This window comes from Haliaeetus albicilla, chromosome 8 (assembly GCF_947461875.1).
Source record: "Haliaeetus albicilla chromosome 8, bHalAlb1.1, whole genome shotgun sequence".
Lineage (NCBI taxonomy): Eukaryota > Metazoa > Chordata > Aves > Accipitriformes > Accipitridae > Haliaeetus > Haliaeetus albicilla.
Genome location: NC_091490.1, coordinates 37,657,271 through 37,680,188, shown reverse-complemented (window position 1 = coordinate 37,680,188; position 22,918 = coordinate 37,657,271). Strand labels below are relative to the sequence as shown.

The following is a 22,918-nucleotide window of genomic DNA, read 5'->3' as shown; positions in this document are numbered from 1 at the left end:
CCAGCCCTGGGAGCTGGGGAGGCAGGAGGAGGAGGAGGAGGAGGAGGAGGAGGAGGAAGGCTGCACCCACCTGGCAGCACATGTGGGGCAGCTGCAGGTGACACCCAGGGCTTGGCCTTGGTGCAGAACCAGCTCCCAGCCAGGCTCTCGCCTGCCAAGGGCTTTTCACACATAGAGGCTGGAGGTAATTAAGACAAATCACCTAAAGGTGTGAATCCCTGCCTGCAAATGCGCTAAATCCCAAGCGGATATGTTCGTCCAGGAGCTCAGTGGCTTTAACCAGTCGTGTCTTAATCTGCCCCGGTTTAGGCTTGGCATGCTCCCGCGCCGAGGGCAGGGCTGTCCCAGGACGATGGGGACAGCGGGATGGGTGACTCAGGTGGCACTGGCTGAGTAAGCGGGGATGGCTCAGCTTTTCCAGAGACAGCACGCCTGGCACCGCTTCTCTGGGGGGCACACCCCCGCCAGACAGCCGTATTAATACCCAGGCTGGGGACACATCTGCCAGGAGGAGCAGGCTGGGGACCAGCCTAGGGTGCTGTCACTGGTGTCACCTTTGGAAAATGATGCATTTTACGTCAGAAATTTATGGGGGTTCCATCCCTCCCTGAGGGCTGAACTGGGGTTTTCCTGGCAGTGGGTGCCAAAGCTGCCTTTCAGCAGCCAGGGGAGAGGGCACAACACGCCCTGCAGCAATGCCTGGGGACGTCCCCGCCGAGGGGACCGTCCCCCCCAGCCCTTGCCCTCCCCCGATGGTGGGTGACCCATTTTCCTCCAATGGCACCCAGCCTCGCACAGCCTCAGGGTTTCCTGAGCCGCTGTGGCCAGCTGGCTCACCCGACCCAGCACACATCGCATCGCGGGGCACTGATGTTCGATCTCCCCTGATCTGGCCGTGCCCGTAATTACCCACTTAGGGGACGTGCTGGCATGGCATGGCTTTCCTCCACGGAACACCTGGCAGCCCAGCATCCCCCTCCCCGATAAAGCGGGGACCACGCGGACAGGGTTTTGTAACCCAGCCCCTTCCCGCAGGGATGCTGCACGGAGTGGAGCAGGAGCCGCGTCCCTGCAGCATTCCCCTTCCCATGTGGGACTGAAATCCTAAAGCTGGTGCCAGCACACATGGCCATCCATCCCCTGGGCAGCAGCAAGGGGGGCTGCAAGATGTGGTTGGGGTTGTTTTGCTGACCGTGCTGGTCTGGCCCTGGCTGTGAAGCAGGGATTGCCTCCATCGGGAGCCTTCAAAAGGCAGGAGGCTGTTTGGGACCTCTGCCTAGGGCAGGTCAACCAGAGAGCTTTGCAGGGAGATTAAGGGAAAGTAAGGAATAAATAAGGAGTAACTCCCCCCAGGCTGCCTCTCCTTTGGCTCACCTCTCTCCCCCTCCCCGTGCTGACTTCCCTCAGCTCTTTCTTCTTCCTTCTAGATGCAAATACCACAAAAACTCACGCACCCAGACAGGGCTGCTCATATGGGGAGCTGAGGCTGGAAAGCCTTCCTCTGCTCGCCTCTGCTTGTGTGTCTCACGTTTTCTGGCACCTAGGATCAGCTGGATTTGTTACAGGGCAAGAAGAAACTAGGGGCGAAAATATCCAATAAAAAAGGTTAAGGAAAAAAACCCCGCTGCTGGCTGGGCTTGCCCAGACAACAGTCGTCCGTGTGTGGCCCGCAGACCCTCGGCTGGTGCACTGTGTGCACCCACAAGCCCAGCCCCCTCTGTCTCCCAGTGTGAGTGTCCCCCCAGGGTGACACGCTGCAGCTTTCTGTCACCCCTAAAGCTCCCGCACCCCCGGACGCGACCCACGGCCAGGTGCTCGCGGTGACAAATGGCAGAGCAGCCAGCTGCTGCCACAGGCCGTGGCGAGCGATGGCCACTGACCGCCAGCTGTCCCAGCTCTGCCAGCGTTTTGCCTCCGTCCTCGCCATTTGGCAGGAGCTTCATGGCAAAACTGGTCAGGCTCCCATCCATGGCCTGGGAGTGGTTCCCGGTGGGTGCTCAGGGATGCGACAGCGGAGCCTTTCACAAAACCAGGCAAAACCTTTATTTTTTGTTTTATTTTTTTCTGCACGGTCCTCCTGGATGTGCAGCACCCGCCAGCCTGGATCTGGCCATCCTGTGTCCTGAGGCTTGGCTGCATGGAAGGGCGAGCAGGGCAGCACCCTGCCTGCAGCGGGGCAAACCTGCTCCCCAACCCAAGGAGCCCAGGGCGAGCTGGGAGGGGGAGGCAGCCACGTGCACGGGGGACACAGCCCATACATGCTGGGTGCCCAGCCTTACCGCCGAAGGGTGGCTGTGGGGTAAGTACACGGCTCGGAAAGCAGAGCCCAGGGGCTTAGAAAGGATTAGCAAGAGATGGGAAGATGTAGGACGGGAGCAAGAGCATGCCGAGGGGCTGGCAGGAGCTGGGTCTCGTCAGGCAGCACATGCCACTGGCCAGGGCTTGGCACGTCACCGCCTGGCCCCGGCACCCGCTATCTGGAGCTCCAACCATCCACTTGTCGCTTCTCTCCTTTAAAAGGCATCCGAGTCCCTGCCGTTATCAGGCAGGGCAGATAGCATTATCATGCCTGCAATAAACAGGTTTACAGACATCTCATTTGTCCTTGCGAGCGGGAAAGGATGTCCCCATTGTCCCTGCGTCCCCTTCCCAAGGGGCTGTAGCTGCCAGCCCACCCAGGGCCAGTGAGCATCCCAGTAGGCAGCACGTGGATGCCAAGGATGCAGATACTCGGTGTAGAGCAACATGAACCTCCATCGAGCAGGCGTGACGCCTCCGTGAGGTGGGATGCAAGCACCTGAAGAGCAGTGCTTTAACCAAAAAAAGGCAGCAAACCAGCTGGAGAGACCCGAGCATGGCTCTCAAAGCCCCGGCGGACCCGGATCCAGCCCCAGTTTTAGCGGGGAGGCTGTGCGGAGGGTGGCCAGGCACAGGGACAGCTGGCACTGGCAGCTCTGTCCCGACTTTTCCAGGGAAAGGAAAGGGTGTCCCAGGGGACAGGCTGTGCTCAGAGCCGGGCATTGGTGGCAAAGTTCAGCTCCTGGCTGTGCGAAGCAGCACGGGGTGGTTTGTCATTAAGCTCTCCCCGTCCCGTGGCCCCTCTCCAACACCCTGTGGCCAGAGGTCCGGCCGGCCATGGTGCAACAGTTTCAGGGGCCGGCACGGCGGCAGGACAAGTGTGCACAGCGGCTGCCCAGTTTTCATTGCCTGTGCCCCACGTGCACACCACCTCCAGGACACAGCTCTCCGTGAGCTCCTGGGGCAGGGACAGGGCTGGACACAGCGCCTCGTGGGTGCTGCGACCTCCCCACGGCACCATCTTCTTCGGCAGCACAAGGGGGAAGACCCACCCATTAGGATGCATTTGTCCCCGGTCCCCACCAGATATTACAGGCATCTTACCACGACGCAGGGAAGTGAGCGTGCAAACATACCCGGCTCGGCTCCACGTCTGCACGCTCCCCTCTCATATGTCCTGCACGGGGGCAGCCAAGACGCAGGCAGCAGGGAACAAACTCGCTCCTGCTCAGATGGAAAATCTCTGAACGAGCGCGACTTGGCTGAAACCCTCCAGCAAGGATCTGTAAATCTGCTCGCTGTGATGCTGCCAGCATCCTGTGGAGCACTGGATCCAGGTGGAGAGTCCCCTTGCAGGTGGGAGGGGAGGAAGCTGTCTGCCGAAAGATGCTGAATTTATGTTATGCACGCTCGTTCCAGGAATGCGGTGAATGAACTCTCAAAACCCAGGGCAGGAATCAAGTGTGCTTCAGCCCTGACCTTGCCTGACTTTCTTCCAGGCTGAAGAGGAGATGGGGACGAGCCCCCAGCCCCACAGTCCGTCTGAATTTACCGTGTGCCTTTTCTTGCAACAGCTTTCCCCCTCCCGAGAGCCTGCAAGGATGAAACGTGATCATCAGAGGCCGAGGCTTTCACCGGGTTTCAAAGCTGGCTGAGGAAGGGCAAAACCCTTCTGTTCAGTCCCCAGGAAGGGGAGGGAGGGCAGCAGGGACACAGGGACATGGAGCACCCCAGCCTCTCCCTCAGGGAGGGCAGTAAAGACCACAGACGCTCAAGACATGTTCGCATCCTGAAGATGGGGATCACGGCAGATCCCATCACTGTTGGCTCTTGCAGGCTCTCCTAGAAAAGTATTGACTAAAAAGCACTTTTACAAGAAAAAAAACCAGCCAGCCAAACGCTTGCCAGCTAGAAAGGACTGTCAGGCCAGGGCTTGCCTTTCTGCAGTGATCTCTCCTTTCTCCCTCTAACACGGCTGCCAATGCTTATTTTAAGTTAAAGGTCTTTTTAAGCCTGTGCCCCCTTCATGGATTAAGAAAAACAGAAGAGATGAAGGGTCCAGTTTCTAGAACTGTATCAAAACCCTTCCTCCTCCTCCTCCCAGCCAAAATCTGCTAGAAGATTTTATTCTTGGTCTTCCCAGAAATCCCCCAGGCTTTCACACCTCCCATACCACTACTCTGCCCGCCATCATGTGCCCACACCATCATTTGAGCAGGTTAACTGCCCCCTCCTCCTCCACAGTCCTACCTCAGCGGTGGAAAGCAGCTGCACCATGACACAAACCGACTATCCGAAAGAGACTCTCAGGCTTCCCAAGGTCTGGCTTGTGTAACACTTGCACCGAGAGCCAGAGCCCACAGCAGAGCTGGCACAGGCTCTGAATTTCCATTTCAAAGGAAATTTCAGCATGTATTTTGCTTTACAACTCTCCAGTAGTGTCCCGGTTACAGCCCACCTCCCACAGCAGGAATGCCAGGTTCGGAATTGTTAGTTTTGGTCACGCTTTGCTTTTTTTCACACTATTTCAACAGTGCTGTTACAGACAATGCGCTGCTTTCATGTTACAGCATCAAAAGGAGAGATCACTGGGAGCTGCTACTGACAAGCTGGTAAAATGCAAAATAAAAAAACCCCAAATTCCAAAGTTCACTAAAAGAACCCCAAACCTATAACAAAAACATTTTGTCATAAAAGTATTGTAGGAATGTTTGGATTTTTGTTTTGTTTTAAAAAGACTTTTCTGACCAGCTCCCTGCTACTTTTAAGCCTGTAAAATCATAAGGATCGTAGCGAGTCTGGAGGCCAGCGGGCTCCATCCACGTGAGCATGAAGCACAGCCTTCTCCAAGGGATCGGAGCTGAGCTTGTGACATGTCTGCTCCCACATATGCAAGGCAGAGGAACAAGTGAAGGACGGGGATAACAGGGACACACAACTAAGGCAAAGAATCCAAATGTGCGTGGCAAAACTTACTACGGACTGGAGACACACATGGTAGAAATAACCTGCTCCGGGAGGGCGAGCACTTCCAAACGCCAGGCTCTGCACCACTGAACTAACATGCCCAAATGCTGGCCCAGCATCTCTCACCGCAACTCCTGTCAGAATTTGTCCCCTACAATCTCAAGGGCTCTTTAGGAAGTGGAAGCAGGGGGTGGAAGGGACACTGCCCCAGCTGTATGAACCTTTTTTTATTTTTACAAGGCTCTAGAGCAGGAGGGTGAATAATCAAAGGCAATTCCTGCAGCAACAGCACATCAGCGTATGAATGTGAATTCAGAAGAGAGGTTGGTACAGGAGAGGCTTAGTGACAGCAGCCGGCTTAAGAGAGTGACAGCTTGGCCTCGGGTAGGTCAGTGGCGGGACCTAGCATTCACTCCACACTTCCCAAGAGCCAGAATTTTTCTTTGGTTGCTAAAGGTGTCTTCTAGCCCCTCCTCCCAAGCCGGTACAAACATAAGCCAGTGAAACACAAGGGAGTGACGTCTGCTACCGCATGCCAAAAACCAGCATCCATATTAAAGGACACGGGAGGGATCCTTCAAAGTCAGGGCAGCACAGGATATTCTCTCTACTTGCCTGGACTCGTTCCCAGAGTTATCTCTGGAGCTGCTCCAAGAAAGCTTTTAAGTTGCTGGAAACTGCAGAGCTGGCACCCCCAAGTGGTTACTCTGAGCTCTTGGTGCAGCCTCAACAGCTTCTCTCAAGTCTCATCAATAGTTCATCCGCTGATAACCAACGTGCGTTGCCCCAGCACGCAGGGATTTCAGAGCTCCCCCAACACCGAGGCAGAGTACGGCCCTCTGCTACGACTGAGGCATCGGCTCTGAATCCCACCGCAGAGGGGCTGAAGACAATTCGGGGACAGATTTTTCAAAGTGATCCCTTCAGATTTCATTTTACAACAGGAAGGAATCCCTACAAGACCTTTCCCTCACACAGAAAAACTGAGTGTTACAAAACCTTCCTGCAGTCGGCAATATTTCTTATGTACACAGGTTAATCCTACAGGTTGATGGAGGCAAAGTGAAACTGCCAATGGTCTTTGCTGCAGCCCTGCACCGTTGCACACAGCCTGGAGGCCGCCTTTCTAGTAAGTTTGGTGCCATTCTTCCGTAGCATGTCCTTCAGGAATGGCTGTCCCCTCCCGCTTTTAAGTTATGGATAGGAAAACATGAGCAGCAGTACAGGATACACTTACAACATCTGCTAAGTTGCACAGCTACTCACAGCCACAGAGTAAATCTTAGCACTCCCAAGCAGCAAATGAGACCAAACATTGAGCCCGCTTTGCTTATCCCAGTAAGGAGCAAATGTAGAAAGGAAGCAGTACTTAAATGTCAGTGGGTTCAGTTGCTAACCCCCAGGGATTTCACTCTGCCACATGCCAGAGTCATGCCCCTGATCAGCAAGATGCATGAGCCGCCCCAGACAAAAGGCTCATTCAAAGCTCCAGCGTTGCATCTGCTGCCACATTTAAAAGGAGGAGGGAGGGAGTCGCAGTCTGAAGTGCTAGAAATGTTTAAACTGCGTACGAGAGGAAATCAAACTATGAATGACACTTGCCCTGCACAACGTACCGGCACTGGCAGCACAAGGACGTGCCGCAATTATGCAAACACTTGAGAGCAGAACGCAACTCTGGGATGTGAAGGAAGGAGCGCAGAGGCGTACGCACCAGCCAGATGGCACCCTGAGCAAGGGTCTTGGCAGCTATTTCAGAAGAGACAAAAAGCAGATGTTTCACAAAAGCTCACTTTCCAGGTTTATTAAGTAAAGTTAACTGAATTGTTTTCATTTTGTGGGGATTCCTTTCCGTCTAACCTGGTGGGTTAGCAGAGTTGCACAGAATCACGGTTGGACTGTGATAACCCAAATACAACTTTGGCTCATCTCACCGCTGACACATATGGAATGACTTGGGGGTTATTACATGCTGTGTCTGCTTGAGGCAGGTACATGTACAGATCAGCACAAGTTGCAAATGATAGTTTACATCCTTTCAAAACAGAGCAGGGCATTCAGCAAATGCACTGCAATGAGAAGACATATGAAAAAGAAATTATACAGACTTGCAAATACATAAGAAGTTCAAGAGATGCAAGAAACCTCAAACACAAGAAATGTCAAGGGGGGAAAAAAAACACTTAATTTCAGACACAATGTGTTCAAATGAAAACCCAGCTGTAATTTAAATTCCCTTCAAAATGGGAAACATACAGTAACGCAATTAAAGAGAAACCAGGTCTCATCCTGGGAGAGATGTGTCCGAAAACACTGATGCACAAACAGGTTCAGAGTTCTAAGCAAAATGTCCCTGGGCATTGGTGTACTTGACTCTTGGAGCCAGAGCAAAGCAATTCATTACACTTGCTGGACTGCTGGGCCTACTGCTGGGTCTTGGTGGTATAACAGCTCGTAGGATTCCAGATGTCAGAGAGAAGGCAGCACACAAACTGCTGGTTACTGGGAGAAATGCCACAGGCCACATCTCCCAGGGACTGACTAGAGTAAGGACACCTAATTTTGGTAGCCTGGCCTCCACTGCACACAACGTTAGTGTAATGTTCTGCAAGGTTCTTCAGTTCTTAGCTCACTCCTTTCTCAGCCTGAGTTGTTTCTGTCTTGTGCATGAGCACAACTGGCCGTGCAAAATGATCCAAAAAACATAAGGGACAGGACCAAAGAAAACTGGCTGAACCTGGGGCTGACTTTCAGCTCCTATTTCCAAATATCAGTTAAAGGTTGGAAATTTATCTACAAAAGAAATCATATAAATGAAATAAAAAATGGCACCGTCCACAAAATAAAAAAAAAAAAAAAAAAGAAAAATCTTACAACACAGCCTCGTAAAAATGGCTTTGCAACGAGAGCTCAGTCACAAAATGAAGGGTTCTAGCTCTTCGTACATCAGAAGAGGAAACAAAGCTAAAAAGTACTAGTCCACATTCTCTTAATAAGTTAAACTTACTTTCCCTCCCCCTGTCTACAAAAGGGGTAGAAGCAAAGGGGAAAAGAGGCTACCAAAAATTAAAAAAAAAAAAAAAAAAGAAAGAAAAAAGAAAAAAAAAGAAAGGAGAGAGAAGGAGAGAGCGCGCGCGAGAGAGAGAGCAGTCTGTGGTCAGAGGCTCAGAGCAGAGCTGAGTTCCTTTTAAGGGTTTAAAAGATGCAAAACAGTTCCTCAAAAGTTCCCTCTCTTCAACAGTTAGTTCAATGCTGTAGCCATAGAAACTCAAGTATATATTGGAGGAGAGATTCTTTCAGGCAGATCCACCATCATCTGGAGAGCTGCTCAGCGTGTGTTAATCCTCAATGATTATGGGTTCATCGTTCATGGGCTGGCGTAGCTGCACTGCCTGGATGGGCCGGAGGATAATAGGCTTGTAAGGGCGTCTGGCGGCTCGCTTGGCTTCAGAGGAGGAAAGCAGCTTGCGGATTTTCCTGCAGACAGTAAGGAAGAAAGGAACCAATTACAGAGGCTGGACACTAAGGTAGGTTTCTCGATTTCTCTAAGTGAAACCAGGCCTGCACATGCAGAGGCTGCTAGCTAACGAGATGCGCTGATGCTATTTATTTCAGCAATGTCTTCCCCAGGGAACTTTTGTTTTCTGATTTATAAACCCACCAATGAAGAGGAAATTGCATTCTCTGCTCCAGAATCCTTCCCCTGCAGAGCAGAAGGCATTCTGGTCCAGCCTCGTAGAAACAGGGTCTACTGCTGTACATATAACACATGAAATAGTTATGACAGCCAGTTTCCATATCACTAATTTATTTTGATGCACACAGACACATCAGTTGGACATGCTGCAGGCAGCTTTGTGGGAATTTACAAAGCCAAGTTACAACCAAGCCTCTACTTGGTTGGTCACTTCCTCTGCTAATCCATCTCTCACGGAGCTCTCTGACATTCCCCAGCCTCAAGCAGGTGCACACAGCTGCCTCTTCAAAAGAAACCCGTCACAGCACGAGCCAGCAACATTTGGTCTCCCATGGAGCTACACCTAAAGGCTGAGCTGCTGCAGGGGAGCTCCATGACGGCCACCAACCAGTGAACCAATACTGGAGCCTTTTCCCCCCACAGGGAACACTAACAGGGTGTCTCCCCCTCTTATTTCTCCTACACTGTGAGTGCCCAACCCAGAAATGAGTAATATTCACATCTTATATTTGTTAAGAGTTTCCCTATATGTTACAAGACTAGTAACAAGTCTTATCAGACACATGAAGCAGTTTTCCATATGAAGAGAAAGTAAAAGAGAGAGAAGAGAGGGGACACACCGATATTTTAAAATTAGCAAAGTAAGGTTGAAAGAGACAATACAGAATGATTACTTGTTTCTTTTTGTCAATACCAGGCTTAGAGCTAAAGGAAGTATCCAAAAAAAAAAAAAAAAAAAAAAAAAGCCAGAACAAAAAAACCAAACCAAACCAGTAACAAAAAAAACCCGCAACCCCCCCCAACCCCCCAAAACAGCAACAATGAAAAATGTACTACATAATTCAAGTGAGGCATTCATTTCCAGAGGACGTTGCGGTGGTTAAAGGCATTTACAGATTAGAAAGGAAAGCGATAAATATTCACAAGAGTAGTCCCCCAGTACCCACTATACACAGCCTTCAGTTCAGGCTGAACTGGGGCAACAAGGAGGGTCTGATAAGGAAGCACTGCCTAGCCTTATAGGCTTCTACCTTAACAATTTTTTTACTTACTGTGACAGACGTGATACTGCACTAGAGGAAGGGCAGCCACATAGCTTTATAGTCCACAACTCAACCATCTATAACCCCAAAGGTACTTTTACATTTCTGGTTAGTCAACATTGCTGGGGTCAAGAAACCCTTTTTTTGGATGTGTTGGGGTTTTACTGTTTTGTTTTGTTTTTTTAAATGGAAGAGATACAGTCTATCTGAGCTGATGTCTATCACTGTGCTATTTCTGTATTTGAGATGTGCTGGTTGCTGAAGAAACGGGTCAAAATACGTTCCCCCCAAATATTTACCCTTACCACCACCAGCACTGACAAATCAACAACTTCAGCTGAAGATTTTGAATCAGCTCTGGTCAGATTTGGTCATCTCTTCCTTGCTTTTTCTGCCAACTGAGCAGAACAAGTCTGCTACACAGCACTTACACAGAGACAAGTCTTTTGTTTGCTCAGTGTCCCCATTTCTCCAGTGCCTTCTAAAGTTGAAAGGCCACAGGGTGGGGAGAGGAGAGAACAAGGTGGAAAAGTGGTGGTGGGGAGAAAAAAATAAAATCTTGATGTGATGATTTTTCCAAGACTCATTTAGCTGAAGTTGATCTTTTAGCCAGCATGGCTTCTTACAGTATCCGCATGTGCTCAATTAGACACACCGCCATCAGAAACACGTCTCGTAGCAGTTCTAGATTCTGATCAGGTCACCCACTGCCTCCGCTTGCATAAATTATAAATGCCAAATTCCTTACTGTGAGGCTTGAATTCAAAAACTTATTCCTTTCAATCGACCAACTTTTCAAACTCCTCTCTCAAAGCTATCCAGTTTTCTAGCACCATTCTCAACAGTGCTACACAAAAAGGGGAGGAGGAGGAGTGTAAAACTTTAGGAAAACCTACTTTCTGTGACTGAAAACACAGCCTGACCCTCAGCTGGAGGATGATATGCAGATATGGCTGCTAGATTGATTGCTATGGAGCCAACACAAAGCTCAAATTGTTTCAGAGCTCACAAACAAGTCTTACATTCTTGACACTGGAATGCAGCAGATGGTTCAGGAAAAAGTTAGAGGTGAAATGCCTGACAGAAAACCCGTGCCGCTTACAATGCTACATCGCTCAGGCTTCCCTGCTTTTCAACAGGCTGCCAAACATCTCCTTTCAGCACTCATCAGTCAGCTAAGCAGCAAGGCTGTCAGACAAAGAAGCCCGTTCTTTCTTTTTTTTTTTTTTCTTTTAAATGGAAGAGATAAGGTCTTACTGAGCTGATGTCTATCACTGTGCTACGATTTCTGTGTTAGAGATGTGCTGGTTGCTGTGGGACTGATCTTTCCTGCCTCTGTCAGTGGTTCTGTGTGAGCAGACGATTCTGTGCCTTTACAGTAAATTGTTCTCACGACCAACATCACACTTGATGAATATTCTCACTGTTCTGTACACATCAAAGGGCAGGACCTTGTAGTAGTACTGAGACATTACTACCCCAGACCTGCAGTATTTCTTATGGGTTGGACGGTAAAGATGTCAAGAAGTGTTTTGTAGATGCAGGATTATGAAATAAGCCTCGAGTATATAAGGACTGAATTAGAGACTGTGTACCCTGCATCCACAATGGCGTGTGAATTTGCCAGAGCTGCAGGTCTGTAACGGGATCCTGGAACCTCTTTACCAGAGCAAGATGACAACAGGAATAAGGAAACTGCTTCCCCTGAGAATTAAATACTTCTCTCACTTTAGTTGCAATTATATATGGGATTCCACTGCTCACTTTCACAGCATCTCCCAGAAACAGAAAAGAAGGGAAAGACAAGGTAAAGATATGAGCTGGTGTGAAATGCACAGTTGCATTAAAGGTGTCCATAGGAACAAGTCTGACAAGGAAATTAATTTCATGTTTCTTCTGAGTTCTAATGAGGGGGCTTCCTGCACTGAAATCTGATGATCCAATAGATCAGTGGTTAGTAACTTGAATGTTACCAGCCTCAGCTTGTCTATGAAGCCAGTCTTTGACACTAGGCCCACAGAATAGTCACTTGAAATGCTTTGCAGGCTAAGGAGGAGGTTGGGGATGTCAGGACTCTATGCACTTCATGCTGAACAAATGAATACTCAGAGTAGCACCAAATTTAGTAGTACCAGAAGAGACGAAGTACTCAAAAATCCCGAGCTCCTTGGTCACCTTTGAGGGCTCAGACATCCAGTAATTCCCATGTCTATCTCTGCTAGGTACTGGAGGGAAAGGTAAGTGCTTCTCTGCCTGTTGGGGCACTGATAATGAAAGCGTTGATAACTCCAGGCTTCGGGCACAGACAAAAGCCAAAGAGCACCTCTGCTTGCAGAGAGGGCTGAAAGGCAGGGCTGCAGCTTTGCTCTGACCTTCTTCGAGGTCACCCAGGAGAGAGGCATCAAGTTCTTGGGAGGAAAACACACACGCCTACGTCTCCACCTTTCTCACCACACCCAGGAGCAGTCCTCCCTTCCTAGGAATAACACAGTACTGGGAAAACGCACACAAAAGCTTTGCTTTAGGGATCAGGCCACACAGCTTCTGCTGCTCTGTCAGCAGCCTGTAAACAGAGCTTAAAGTGAAAGTCATGCAAGGAAGGTTTCTTCTAATTTTATCCTGTGGGCAGAGTAACAAGAAGGACTAGCAGAAGCAGTACCACCAGAGGAGGAAGATGGACACTGCAGGGCTAAATCTCTCCACTACTGGTGGCAAATATCAACCACCAAAGAAATGAGGCAACTCAGCCCCCAAAAACCCTGCATCATTTGTAGGTTTCAGTTCTGAGAGGTAATATGCAAGAGGGCATACAGAGCTCTACGTATAGCAGGCTCTATTCCTCAGCACCCATGCGCCAGAAGGCCCTAATCCTGTTACTGAGACACTGTGGTAGGACCTCCAAAGGCATTTATAGGTCTGAACCAGGTGAACTTCCCACCTCACTCTTCCTCCCCTTATTGCCCATCTCTTACAGGAACTGCTCTGGAAGAAGAATCTACTTTCTCTGGAATGCAAGTGCATGATTAGGCACACCAGACGTGATCAGGTATATCACAGCCTTTACCACCTCCGCACACACAGGCAGTGGTCTCTGCATTCAGTCTGAGCAACAGATCTGCTGAAGAGACCCCTGTCTAACCACAAAATCAGCTGCAGCACCCACAAGGAACACAAACCAAAAGACCTCCCCTTAAATCCTCTGAAAGACCAAGCTTCCTACCTGGTTTCTTCAGTGGCCATGTAAAAAACATCATCTGGTGCATCAATCCAGTTCATCCTCCTCCTTTTCACTGGAGGCATGGATCCACCACGAATTAATCGGACTTTTGTTGGGTATGATTTCCCATTGAGCAGCAAATTTCGGCTTGGTCCCTAACGTGATACATAAAAAAATACAATTATGGACTGCAACAAACCTGCAGTAGCACATGATAAGCACTCAAAGGAAAAGCAAATTAAAGTTTTCATATCCATTGTTGAGAGATTACGGTAACTATTTCCCCTCTTGCCCATGACTGAATACAGAATTCACATAAAAGCAATTGCCCACAAGCAGTAGAAGTTAGGCACCTTCAATACACAATAGGACAGCAATATTCCAGCGACAGGACAAATAATAAATGGAAGGCATTACCAATAATCTGTTGCTTGTGTCTGAAAGATGACATGAAGTTCGAAAGATTGAGCGTAAGACTTAGATTTCAGATACTACCATAAATCTAGAGCAACTCTATTGATTTCAAGGAAGGAAATCTAGCTATGCAGCAAGTCAAATATAAAAATCAGAATTTACAGTTATTCTGGTGTACCAAACTTACCCATATCCATTTTGTTCTAGGGAGGTTAATATTTAATGAGGATAGTATATAATTAAATATGTTGTTGAAAACAAATCTACTACTACAAAGCTTAGCAGCTCTCATCATAAAATCCTTTTAGCATTTAACACCACAGATTTCCCATATATAACACATTCGCTTTGCGAATCAACACAGGTATCATTTTCCAGACCCACAGTAGCCCCCTTCCACTCAACTGGAAAAACACGAGCTGTTATTAAAAGAGGTGCAGATGAAAGGGAGCAAAGTATTAAGCTTCTCAAATGCAGCTGTCCTTGATCATTTGAAGTCCAGTTCTGCTGCCCCTCTTCCTGCTGATTAGCACATTGAGAAATCCCACTGAAATCAGTAACACTGGACAGTCGGGAAAGATGCAAAATAAGGCCCCAGAAAATTTGATATGCATAAATAAAAGCTGGTCAGAAAACACCCCAGTAGAAATTTAATTCTGGTATTTCACAGGCCATCATCCGAGGTCAGACCATCTCCCCAGATGCACCAAGGCTTTCCCTTCTGCCCACGAAATGGGAAACAGAGCATGTACATGAGGGATGTCTGGCCTGGGAGATCCACCTCAAAAGGAAAGGTGGGGACATGAGGTATTCAAGTCCTTCAGTGTCAGGTTATGGCAAAAGCTCAACCAAATTTTAAAACTTTGCCTTAGAAAGGGAAGGCTTCAGTCTGTCAACCAAGGAAAAAAACCCAACAAAACCCTATGTCTATCTCATTTTTATCTGAGAAAAGAAAAAAATGATAGATTTTTTTTTTTGACCAGCCTTAATCAACTGTGCTAGCAAGATCTACTTCCTGTAGAAAATTAGGGCTTTAGAGCTAAACAAACAAAACCCCACCTTTAAAAAGCCTAAGCTCTTTAAAGTTGCAGTAACAGTTTAATTTCTTAGTTGCCCAGCTCCATGTTATACAAGACAACTTCGGCACCACAGCAGACCACTGAAATACTTCAAGAATTGCTTTTATATTAGAGATTTATTAAGGAAAAGTTTTCAAATAAAAAGCTTTTCTGTTGTTGTTTTTTTCTTTTTACCCCCTCCAGATTTCTCCAAGAAAATCCTTTCATTAGTGTTGCAAATGATATTTTCTCCGCACGTGCTACATACACAGAACAACTCTGGAGAAAGTTCTTGGAAATACCTAGAAGGGGCACCCCTGTGCTTCCAGGTTGCCTTTTCTCTACCTGCACAGAGCAATCTGTTTCAAATGGTATATCCTCAAATGTGGACCTTTAATGTTCTGTTCAGTAGCACAATTCATCAAGCAACCAGAAATCAAGGCAGTTCAGGGGTTTCACCCTAAAACACCTAAAAAGTGTTAGGTCATCACAGATTTCTCCCACTGCACTGAGTTGGTTTATTCAGCAGACACAAACAAGTAGCCAGTCTCCTCAGTGACAAGAAATGAAGCTGAATTCATGGAAGAATACAATTTACCACTTCAGATCAGATGCTCAAGTAACAAACCAAACAAATGCTTTGTTATTACAAGCAGACTAGCATGCTCAAGTTATAGCCTACCCTCATAATACTGCACACTATCCGAGAACATTATTAGATTTATTAATGCTTGTGATCACCGTTCAGTGACCATCAGTCATACCTGTTGCTGATTGACCCATGTCAGAGCGACTCTACTGACGCTAACACATTGTGGCAGTTCACCTAATGAGGCAAGCTCCACTTTATCAACACCAGAAGATCATTTTTGGGGAAAAAAAAAATTTATGCTTGAAGTTCTCTCCCATGAGTCTCCCATAAGCCATGCGTAAGCTGGGAAAGTGATGCACAGGCTTTGCACTGGCCCCTTCACACTGAGGTGAACTTCACGAGAAAGCATTTTGCCAGAGACGCATCAATCAGACTGGCTATTTGCTTCTGTCTTTTGATAAAACTCAGCATAATGGATGAAAGGCTAGGAATAATTTTTACTCAAAAAAAAAAAGAACATAAAAAACAAGCATTCTCAGCAGACAACTTGCACACCAGCTTCCTAAAAAAAAAAAAAAAAAAGAAAAAAAAAAAAAAGAAACTGTTTTCCAAACAAACCCTTCCATCATTTAAACCTTCCTCCTTCAGGGAAACACATTCCACCTAGAAACACATCCCAGAGCTTTGCTATAAACAGCCACTCAGTTTCTGTATGAGCAGAAACAAAATGTTCCATTCCAAATAGAATCTCATTTATATATACATAGATAGATAGATTTGAGGTTTAGATTGTATTTAACCACTTGGAAGTTTCACATACCCCAAAATTTTTTTTTTTTTAATATACTTTTCAATTAATTGGCAAGTATGACCAGCTGCAAACAGCAAAGACGGAAGTGAAACACTACAGTTTAATGGGGTGTTCTATCTAGCATGGGTTAGTAATTCTTCTTTTCCCTGTTTTGGTTAAATGAACATTCTCTTACCATTTGTCTGGTTTGTCCGTGGTTAGGCAGACCTAACAAACAGGAAAGAGAATAGAGCTGGTAAGACCATTGCTTTTCCAAGACAGAAAAAAGTACAAAATCAAAACACACGCAGCTATGATTGCAACTGTGTTGTTTTGCTAAAGCAAGAGTTGTCTACCAAACTACCTTCTCCCCTCCTACAAAGGTAACTGAGAAAAGAGCTTCCTTCACAACGTGGTTTGAAAAGCAGAGGTCCCAAGTTAAAAACACGTTCCATTCGCGCAGTCTTTTCTCCATTTACTCACACCTTTCTTCAAACTACCACTAAAAGTACACCTCCTCTTTCAGATCTGAGGTTATCCTCAAGTCTTGGGAAAAAAACGGGTGTTCTGTTTTAGTTTTGGAGGAATTTACTGACATCAAGAAGGAAAAAGTGGAAGGTATTATACACTGTCAAGACAGCAACAAATAAAATCCTTCCTATCATCCTCAGATCCCCAGGGAACTCTTCAGCTCAGATGTTAGCTACAAGCTGTTAGCAAACAGACTGTATCTGCTGAACCTACCACGAGTAAATACTTTCATAGGCATAGCTCCATCAGTCACAGAGCACAGCACCTCCAGCTATCACACAAAGCCCTTGCCCAGTAACACGAACAGCACCATAAAGGACCAAGCACAATGGCTTGATTTTACTAGCTTATTTGCTGTACTATCAGATACCCTATCTATCATGCTGCCATAGCATATGTCCTGAACTGTACTTTACATATAGACCTTGTAGGACACACAAAGGTCTTGGGATGTAAGAAAATGACATGTTGCTATAAGGCAGCAGGGTATGGCACGGAATGGACTGGGAGACCTAATACACCTTTTTGTTAGCACTCTTTAGTTTTCTAAGATGCATGCTTGCAGAAAACACCATTCAGCGCACCAAACCATCTTTCTCAGCTGCTTCTCACCGAGAACCAAAATGCCAATACATCAAATCCAACAGGTACTACAGGACAGGCACCAGCAAATGCTGTCGCTGGCCGCAACAGTTATCAGTATGAATTATGCTTTCACATTTGTAGCAAACTTCCCAGCTTGACTTTTGAAACTTCCCATTGCTGCTGAGTTAAGCTGTGATGAAAGAGCAAAGCTTTTTAAAGAATCCAGCAAAAATGAACTTTCACAGTTCATGGTCTGTACTCCAACAGATTCCTTGAGGTTCTCCTTGGTAAAAACAAACACCACCTACTCACAGCAAGTACGCTAGGAAACACATGGCACAGCAATGTATCAGGAGGGAGAAAGGCGGAACAGGGGACATTTTCTGAGCATTGAGTATCACGACATCACATTAAAACCAACAGTTTATATCAAGTGTATTTTCCATTCTGTGTAGATGTATGCTGTTAGCTACTTCAAACATCAAGACACACAGTTTCAATTTTTGCGGCATTTTTGTGCCTAAGTATCCACAGAGATGAAGAAATAGCTGCCAAATAAGACCACCAGTAACAACCTTCAGATGTTGACAAAGGCAATGTAGGTGCCAGATAATCATTCCTTTTTACATGGGAGCAGCGATCGCATCCAAAACACAGCTGTGAGCAGCCGTTTGAGATGGATGGACAAAGAGCTCCATGGATGCTGGGAAACAGCACAGCCAGCAGGATGCAACCTGAATCTGTTGGCTTCAGAGCTAAGCTCTAGCACTTGTTTTTTCTTCCCCCTTCCATAACAGAAAGATAACATTTTCTCCATTCACAGGAGCTCCAATGTAAATCAACTGATGCTAGTCCCTGGATTGAAGCCACACATTTCATTCTAACCACACTCCAGATCAGCAACTTTCTTGTACTAAGAACATTTTTGATGCCAGAAAAGACTAGCCTACAGGAGCAGCTGATACGTGGCTGCTGTGACGACTATTGCTGGTTGTACAACAGACAGTGAACAGTGCTATTCCCGAGTAGAAGAATTAACCCAGAATATTCCATGGTGAGAAGAGATGTTGAGATTGATACAAACTGAGTGAACGCTGAGCAGAACTGCTACTTACTCTGAGCCCCAAAGCTTCAGAGCCCTCAAACAGCAAAGAAGCAGTACGAACAACAGGGACACACCTCACCCCTAAGCTGTAATTTCCAGGATAAAGCTGCCCATGACAACTTTTTGATCCAGTAAAATAGGACACAAAACAAAGTTACAGTTTCAATACAACTTATACTCTTGCTATCACAGTAATAAGGTATCAATTACCACATTAATCTTAGCTATCTGTGAATTTTCCCTTTAGTCACACTTCGATAACTGGAGTTTGAAAGACTGAAAACAGACACTAAAAGACTAGCTTCAGTTTCCAATTAAAAAAAAAAAAAAAAAAAATCACACTAAAAGCATATGCAGATGAAGCACTGCTATTAAGTGAGCAACTTTTACCCGCAATGGCCACCAAAGAGATGCAGAGAGACAGCATAACATCTGTAACCCATTGCAGAACAGCTGTCAAGTCAACAGGATGCATCTGTACTGGAAACAATGGATTCTCAGCCAAAATTTTTTGGTGGCTTCTGTGTGAGAGATGAGGTCTGCACCTCTAAAAACTAAACCAATCCTCCGTCTCTGGGTTAAGGAGTGGTACAGACAGGTAACTCACCATATGAAACAGTCCTCCCCAAGGTGATTGCTCCATTTTCACAGATCAAGGTTTGAAAGAGAATTCTCACACACATGCATCCAACAAGCAAGTTAAAAATACAAGACAGCATATGAATATAAACCAGAAGCAAAATACATCAGTGTTCTGGCAGCTCCTCTCCAGGAAAAAAACCCTGTCTTTAACTATTCTATGGAGAGATGTCTAGAGAAGCCACAGGGTAGAAAGCATGAACATTCCTTTCGATGATATCTAAGGTCCAACTGCTTGAGTTTACATAGCTCCACATCAGAAACAACACTAACAGCCTGCAAATGAGATTTAAAAAAAAAAAAAAGCCCATACAAAAAAAGGAGGTTTTTTTCAGGATTGACCAAACCTTTAAAACCACAAAGTGTAAAGGTCTACAATGATGAATCTAAGCAGGTCTTCCACTCTTTCGCAGCCAAAGAAATTGAAATATACTTTGAAAACTCAAGATAATTTTTTTTCCCCCATAGCACTGAAAAAACCCCAAAGCCCTAGAAAATCTCCTGCCATTCAATTCCTCCTGCCGGTCTCCTCTATACACTGAAATAAAGAGGAAGTCCCAGAGGATAAAACGAAGGTAAACTGAAGGTATATCTGCAGATAAGCATAAATGTCCTTTGCCACAGATGATTCTACATTGTTACTGAAATGGCAATAAAAACACCTAATCACAGTACAGAGATTAATTGACAACCTCAGAGCATGCCTCTACTCCCCACAGCTTAGTGACAAAGACCTTAGAACTGTTCCTCTAGCATAAGCACAATTACAGAGATTTTGGCTCAAAACCAGTCACAGCAGGTTACTATGCCCTAATAATCCTTTCATTCTTGAAGTATCAAAGCTGCAGATGAATATACTTTCACCCAAAGAAACACAGGTGGGGAAGGACTATCACAAACAGCAAAACAAGTCTCTTACTACTGTTGCTTTGCAGCTTTGTTTTATCTTTTGGGGATGGGGGGAACCACCTCTCAGTCAACCAACCTGTTTCTTTTCCTACAATCTCATATCATTTCAATCTAATGCTTTCAGATTTGTTAAAAAAAAAATTTAAAATGAGAGAATACCTAAACTTCCAGCAGCAACTAGAGCACCACCCCAAGAGCATGCTGCAGGAGTAGGTAATAGTTGGAACCTGACAACACAGAGTGGACTGGGGGAATGTAATTTCCCTATGGGAAGCATACCAGTACATCTGGTCCCACTGGACGCCTGAGAGTAGACATGCATGCTCTTTGCTGATCCAGTCCCATCCCCTGCGAGTCCAGTGAGAGGACCTCAGCATCTGAATGGCAGCATTCAAAAACTACTCCCACCGCTCAAATTCAGCTTGCTTTTTTGCCAACTCCACAAAATACACAACTGCCATTTTGAGAAGAAGGAGAGCCTAAGAAGAGCGTGCCCAAAGCAGACTGGAGTGCAGGGATATTTCCATGAAGTTACTACAGCAAGCATCAAGAAGCTGCAGAATAAGCACCAACTATGGCCACTTTTCTACTTTGGTAGAAACCTTCCAGTGCTTTTCCATGCCTGAACATACATACCGCTGCCTGTATATTTACCGACCATTTCATAGTTTGGCACAAGAAGTCTGTACAGAGCTGCTAGTACCAAGGAGGAAGAGTAGCCCAGCTTCTAGCCACTGGACATAACTTGGAGTTGTTAAATTTATATTTACTGAAATGTACTAACTCCAATCTTAAGCATATCCACCACACACAAAAATATGGGTCCTTCATCTCATGTTAACAAAACTAATCTCTTTTTTTTTTTTTTTTTTTTAAAAAACCAATCAGGACATCAAGCAATTAGTCACAGATGGCATTTTTTTTTAACGTCTGTTTACCGAAGAGAAGTATCATGCAGCACATGCAATATGCAGTAACATTCATAAGCACATCTTCAGTCACAATGATTGTAGAGAATTTAACACACACTTTCACAACCAACAAGTTTACTATACTAAAATACACTGCTTTCAAAAATCCATACACTCTTCATATGCATTTTCCTTTTCCAAAAGTAATCCTCCTCCTGGGATTCCATCCTTCCCAGCAGTAACAAAAACATCAACAGTACCACATTTCTGAGCAAGCTAGGAAAAAAAAATAAAAATTCATGCATGAATGAGGCTTGATGAACAAGGATTTCACTTCCAAGTTACTGGTTCACTTGAAGTAGTCTCTGTGTGTTGACATATACACACATCAGTTTTTGCAGGCTTATAAGAATGCTTTAGTACCCCTCCCTTTCTTAAACTGCCAAGAGTGTGTTACTGCTGTGAGCAGATTGAGTGTCCATGTTCTAACAATCAAAGGCTATAAACTTTCAGGAATTCAAGTGCAACAAGCAGAACAGAGCATAAATTGTACTAAACACCACCTAGACTAATGTTTTTTTTAAATTCTGTTGTACATAAAAAGAATGTTAAAATTGCAATTTACTTACCTAAGTAAGTTCCTACCAAGATTGGCAAAGGAAAAGGAAAAAAAAAGATTTAAGGTTAAAAAAAGGAAAGATTCACATAGTTCAGAATACAGTAGCCCAGCCCCATGCAACAAATACAGAAATACAGACTGTTTTGGTTGTAAAGAAACACGGAAGTGATTGCAGTTCTCTATTGGACAGATAAACTCAAGACAACATTAAACAAACAGTAACTCCAAATGAGAGATTCCACAAAGAAGAGCTTTAATTTTGGGTGAGTAAGTAGTGGTTCACTAGCCACCTCCTTCCACTAACTCTTGCACGTTAACATTGTTGGATTTTGACAGTACTTCCTAAAATGCTTGGTCTAACAGTTCACATTAATTTGCTTCACAGTACCTCTCAGATGATGTGTTTGTTATGCAAAGCTGTACCTTCTGCTAAGAGTACTTCAAGGACCCTACTAATACTTTCTGGTCAGTGACATCCAACTACAATGAGTCAGTAGCCACCCTTGGACAAGTATGTTGAGAATGGAGAGCTGCTATCTATCTTGGTGTCAAGTCAATCAATACTATCCACCTTCATTCCTAAAAGATCATCACAGTATATTCTGTCTGGCTGTAACACACTAAGTGGTTAAAAAAAGAGGCAACAAAACCATGCACCTCACTGCTTTAGGATTTGCAGAAACCACTGAATTATTCACTGTTCTTAGAATTGGGAATATTACACATCATATACATATATCTATGTGTCTGTGTGTGTGCAATATATATGTGTGATATGTATCACACATGTAGATTCCACTTAATTACAAATTCAGGCTTTGTACTATCCGGGGCATTTGCAATTCTGCCATTGCATTGTTATACGTTCATCTCCTCTCATCGTAATTACACCTGCTCCCTACCATTGCCTTGGGATATGCACTCTCCTCTCTCTCAACCAACATTTGCATCTTACTCCATGCCGTCCCTCATAAATAAAATGGTTTTCACCAGTTGATCCATAGAGCATGATGCCCATCACCTGATTTCATTTCCATATCTTTCTCCATAACACCAAAAGAAACTGATCACAGTATCACAGCTAAGCTGAAGGCAAGTCAAAAAAGTTTCACTTAACATCTGAATACAAAATCCTATGTACAATTCTCAAAAATAATCTGTGCTTTTGGTATATAATGTAAAGCAGGGAAGTCGCACAGGCACAGTTCTTGGGGTCTCCAAAAAGCATTTCAAGCAACTTGTCATTCTTCCCAGCTGTGCTGCTGCTGGCAAGAAACAGTCATTCTTTTAAGAAGCACTGAACATTTTCTCTCTTGACACTAGTCAGCATTACTCTGGTCCAGATACCAACAGCTAAAGCCAGGACTTTTCTCCAGTACCCCATGTATCACATTACTCATTAAAGGACCAAAGCTCCCTGCTGTTTACAGTCATTCCTGCATGGGCTGATTTCCTTTGTCTGGGCCAAAGGAAGGGCAGCCAGCACCACTGCTGATAAAGGCAGAATTTTAATGCAACTTATGCATACAGGTAAGTCCATGCT

At 45.6% G+C, this 22,918-nt stretch overlaps 1 protein-coding gene and 1 long non-coding RNA gene across 4 annotated transcripts in view; both read right to left on the bottom strand.

Moving 5' to 3' along the window:
• Positions 1-2,019: 2,019 nt before the first annotated feature.
• Positions 2,020-4,602, bottom strand: LOC138686309 (uncharacterized). Its single transcript, XR_011325645.1, has 2 exons — positions 4,549-4,602; positions 2,020-3,891 (listed from the first exon to the last, which is right to left on the bottom strand). It is a non-coding gene; the product is annotated as an uncharacterized lncRNA (long non-coding RNA).
• A 2,452-nt stretch (positions 4,603-7,054) lies between these two features.
• Positions 7,055-22,918, bottom strand: part of MTA1 (metastasis associated 1) — an 86,924-nt gene continuing 71,060 nt past the window's right edge. For 2 of the 3 annotated variants that reach the window (XM_069789901.1, XM_069789900.1), the window contains exons 18-20: positions 16,273-16,304; positions 13,226-13,377; positions 7,055-8,742 (exon numbers count right to left, since the gene is read on the bottom strand). In XM_069789901.1, coding sequence (XP_069646002.1) covers positions 8,604-8,742; positions 13,226-13,377; positions 16,273-16,304 — 323 coding nt within the window. In that variant the 3' untranslated portion in view covers positions 7,055-8,603. The remainder of the gene's footprint in view (positions 8,743-13,225; positions 13,378-16,272; positions 16,305-22,918) is intronic. The other variant, XM_069789902.1, reaches the window with a different exon arrangement.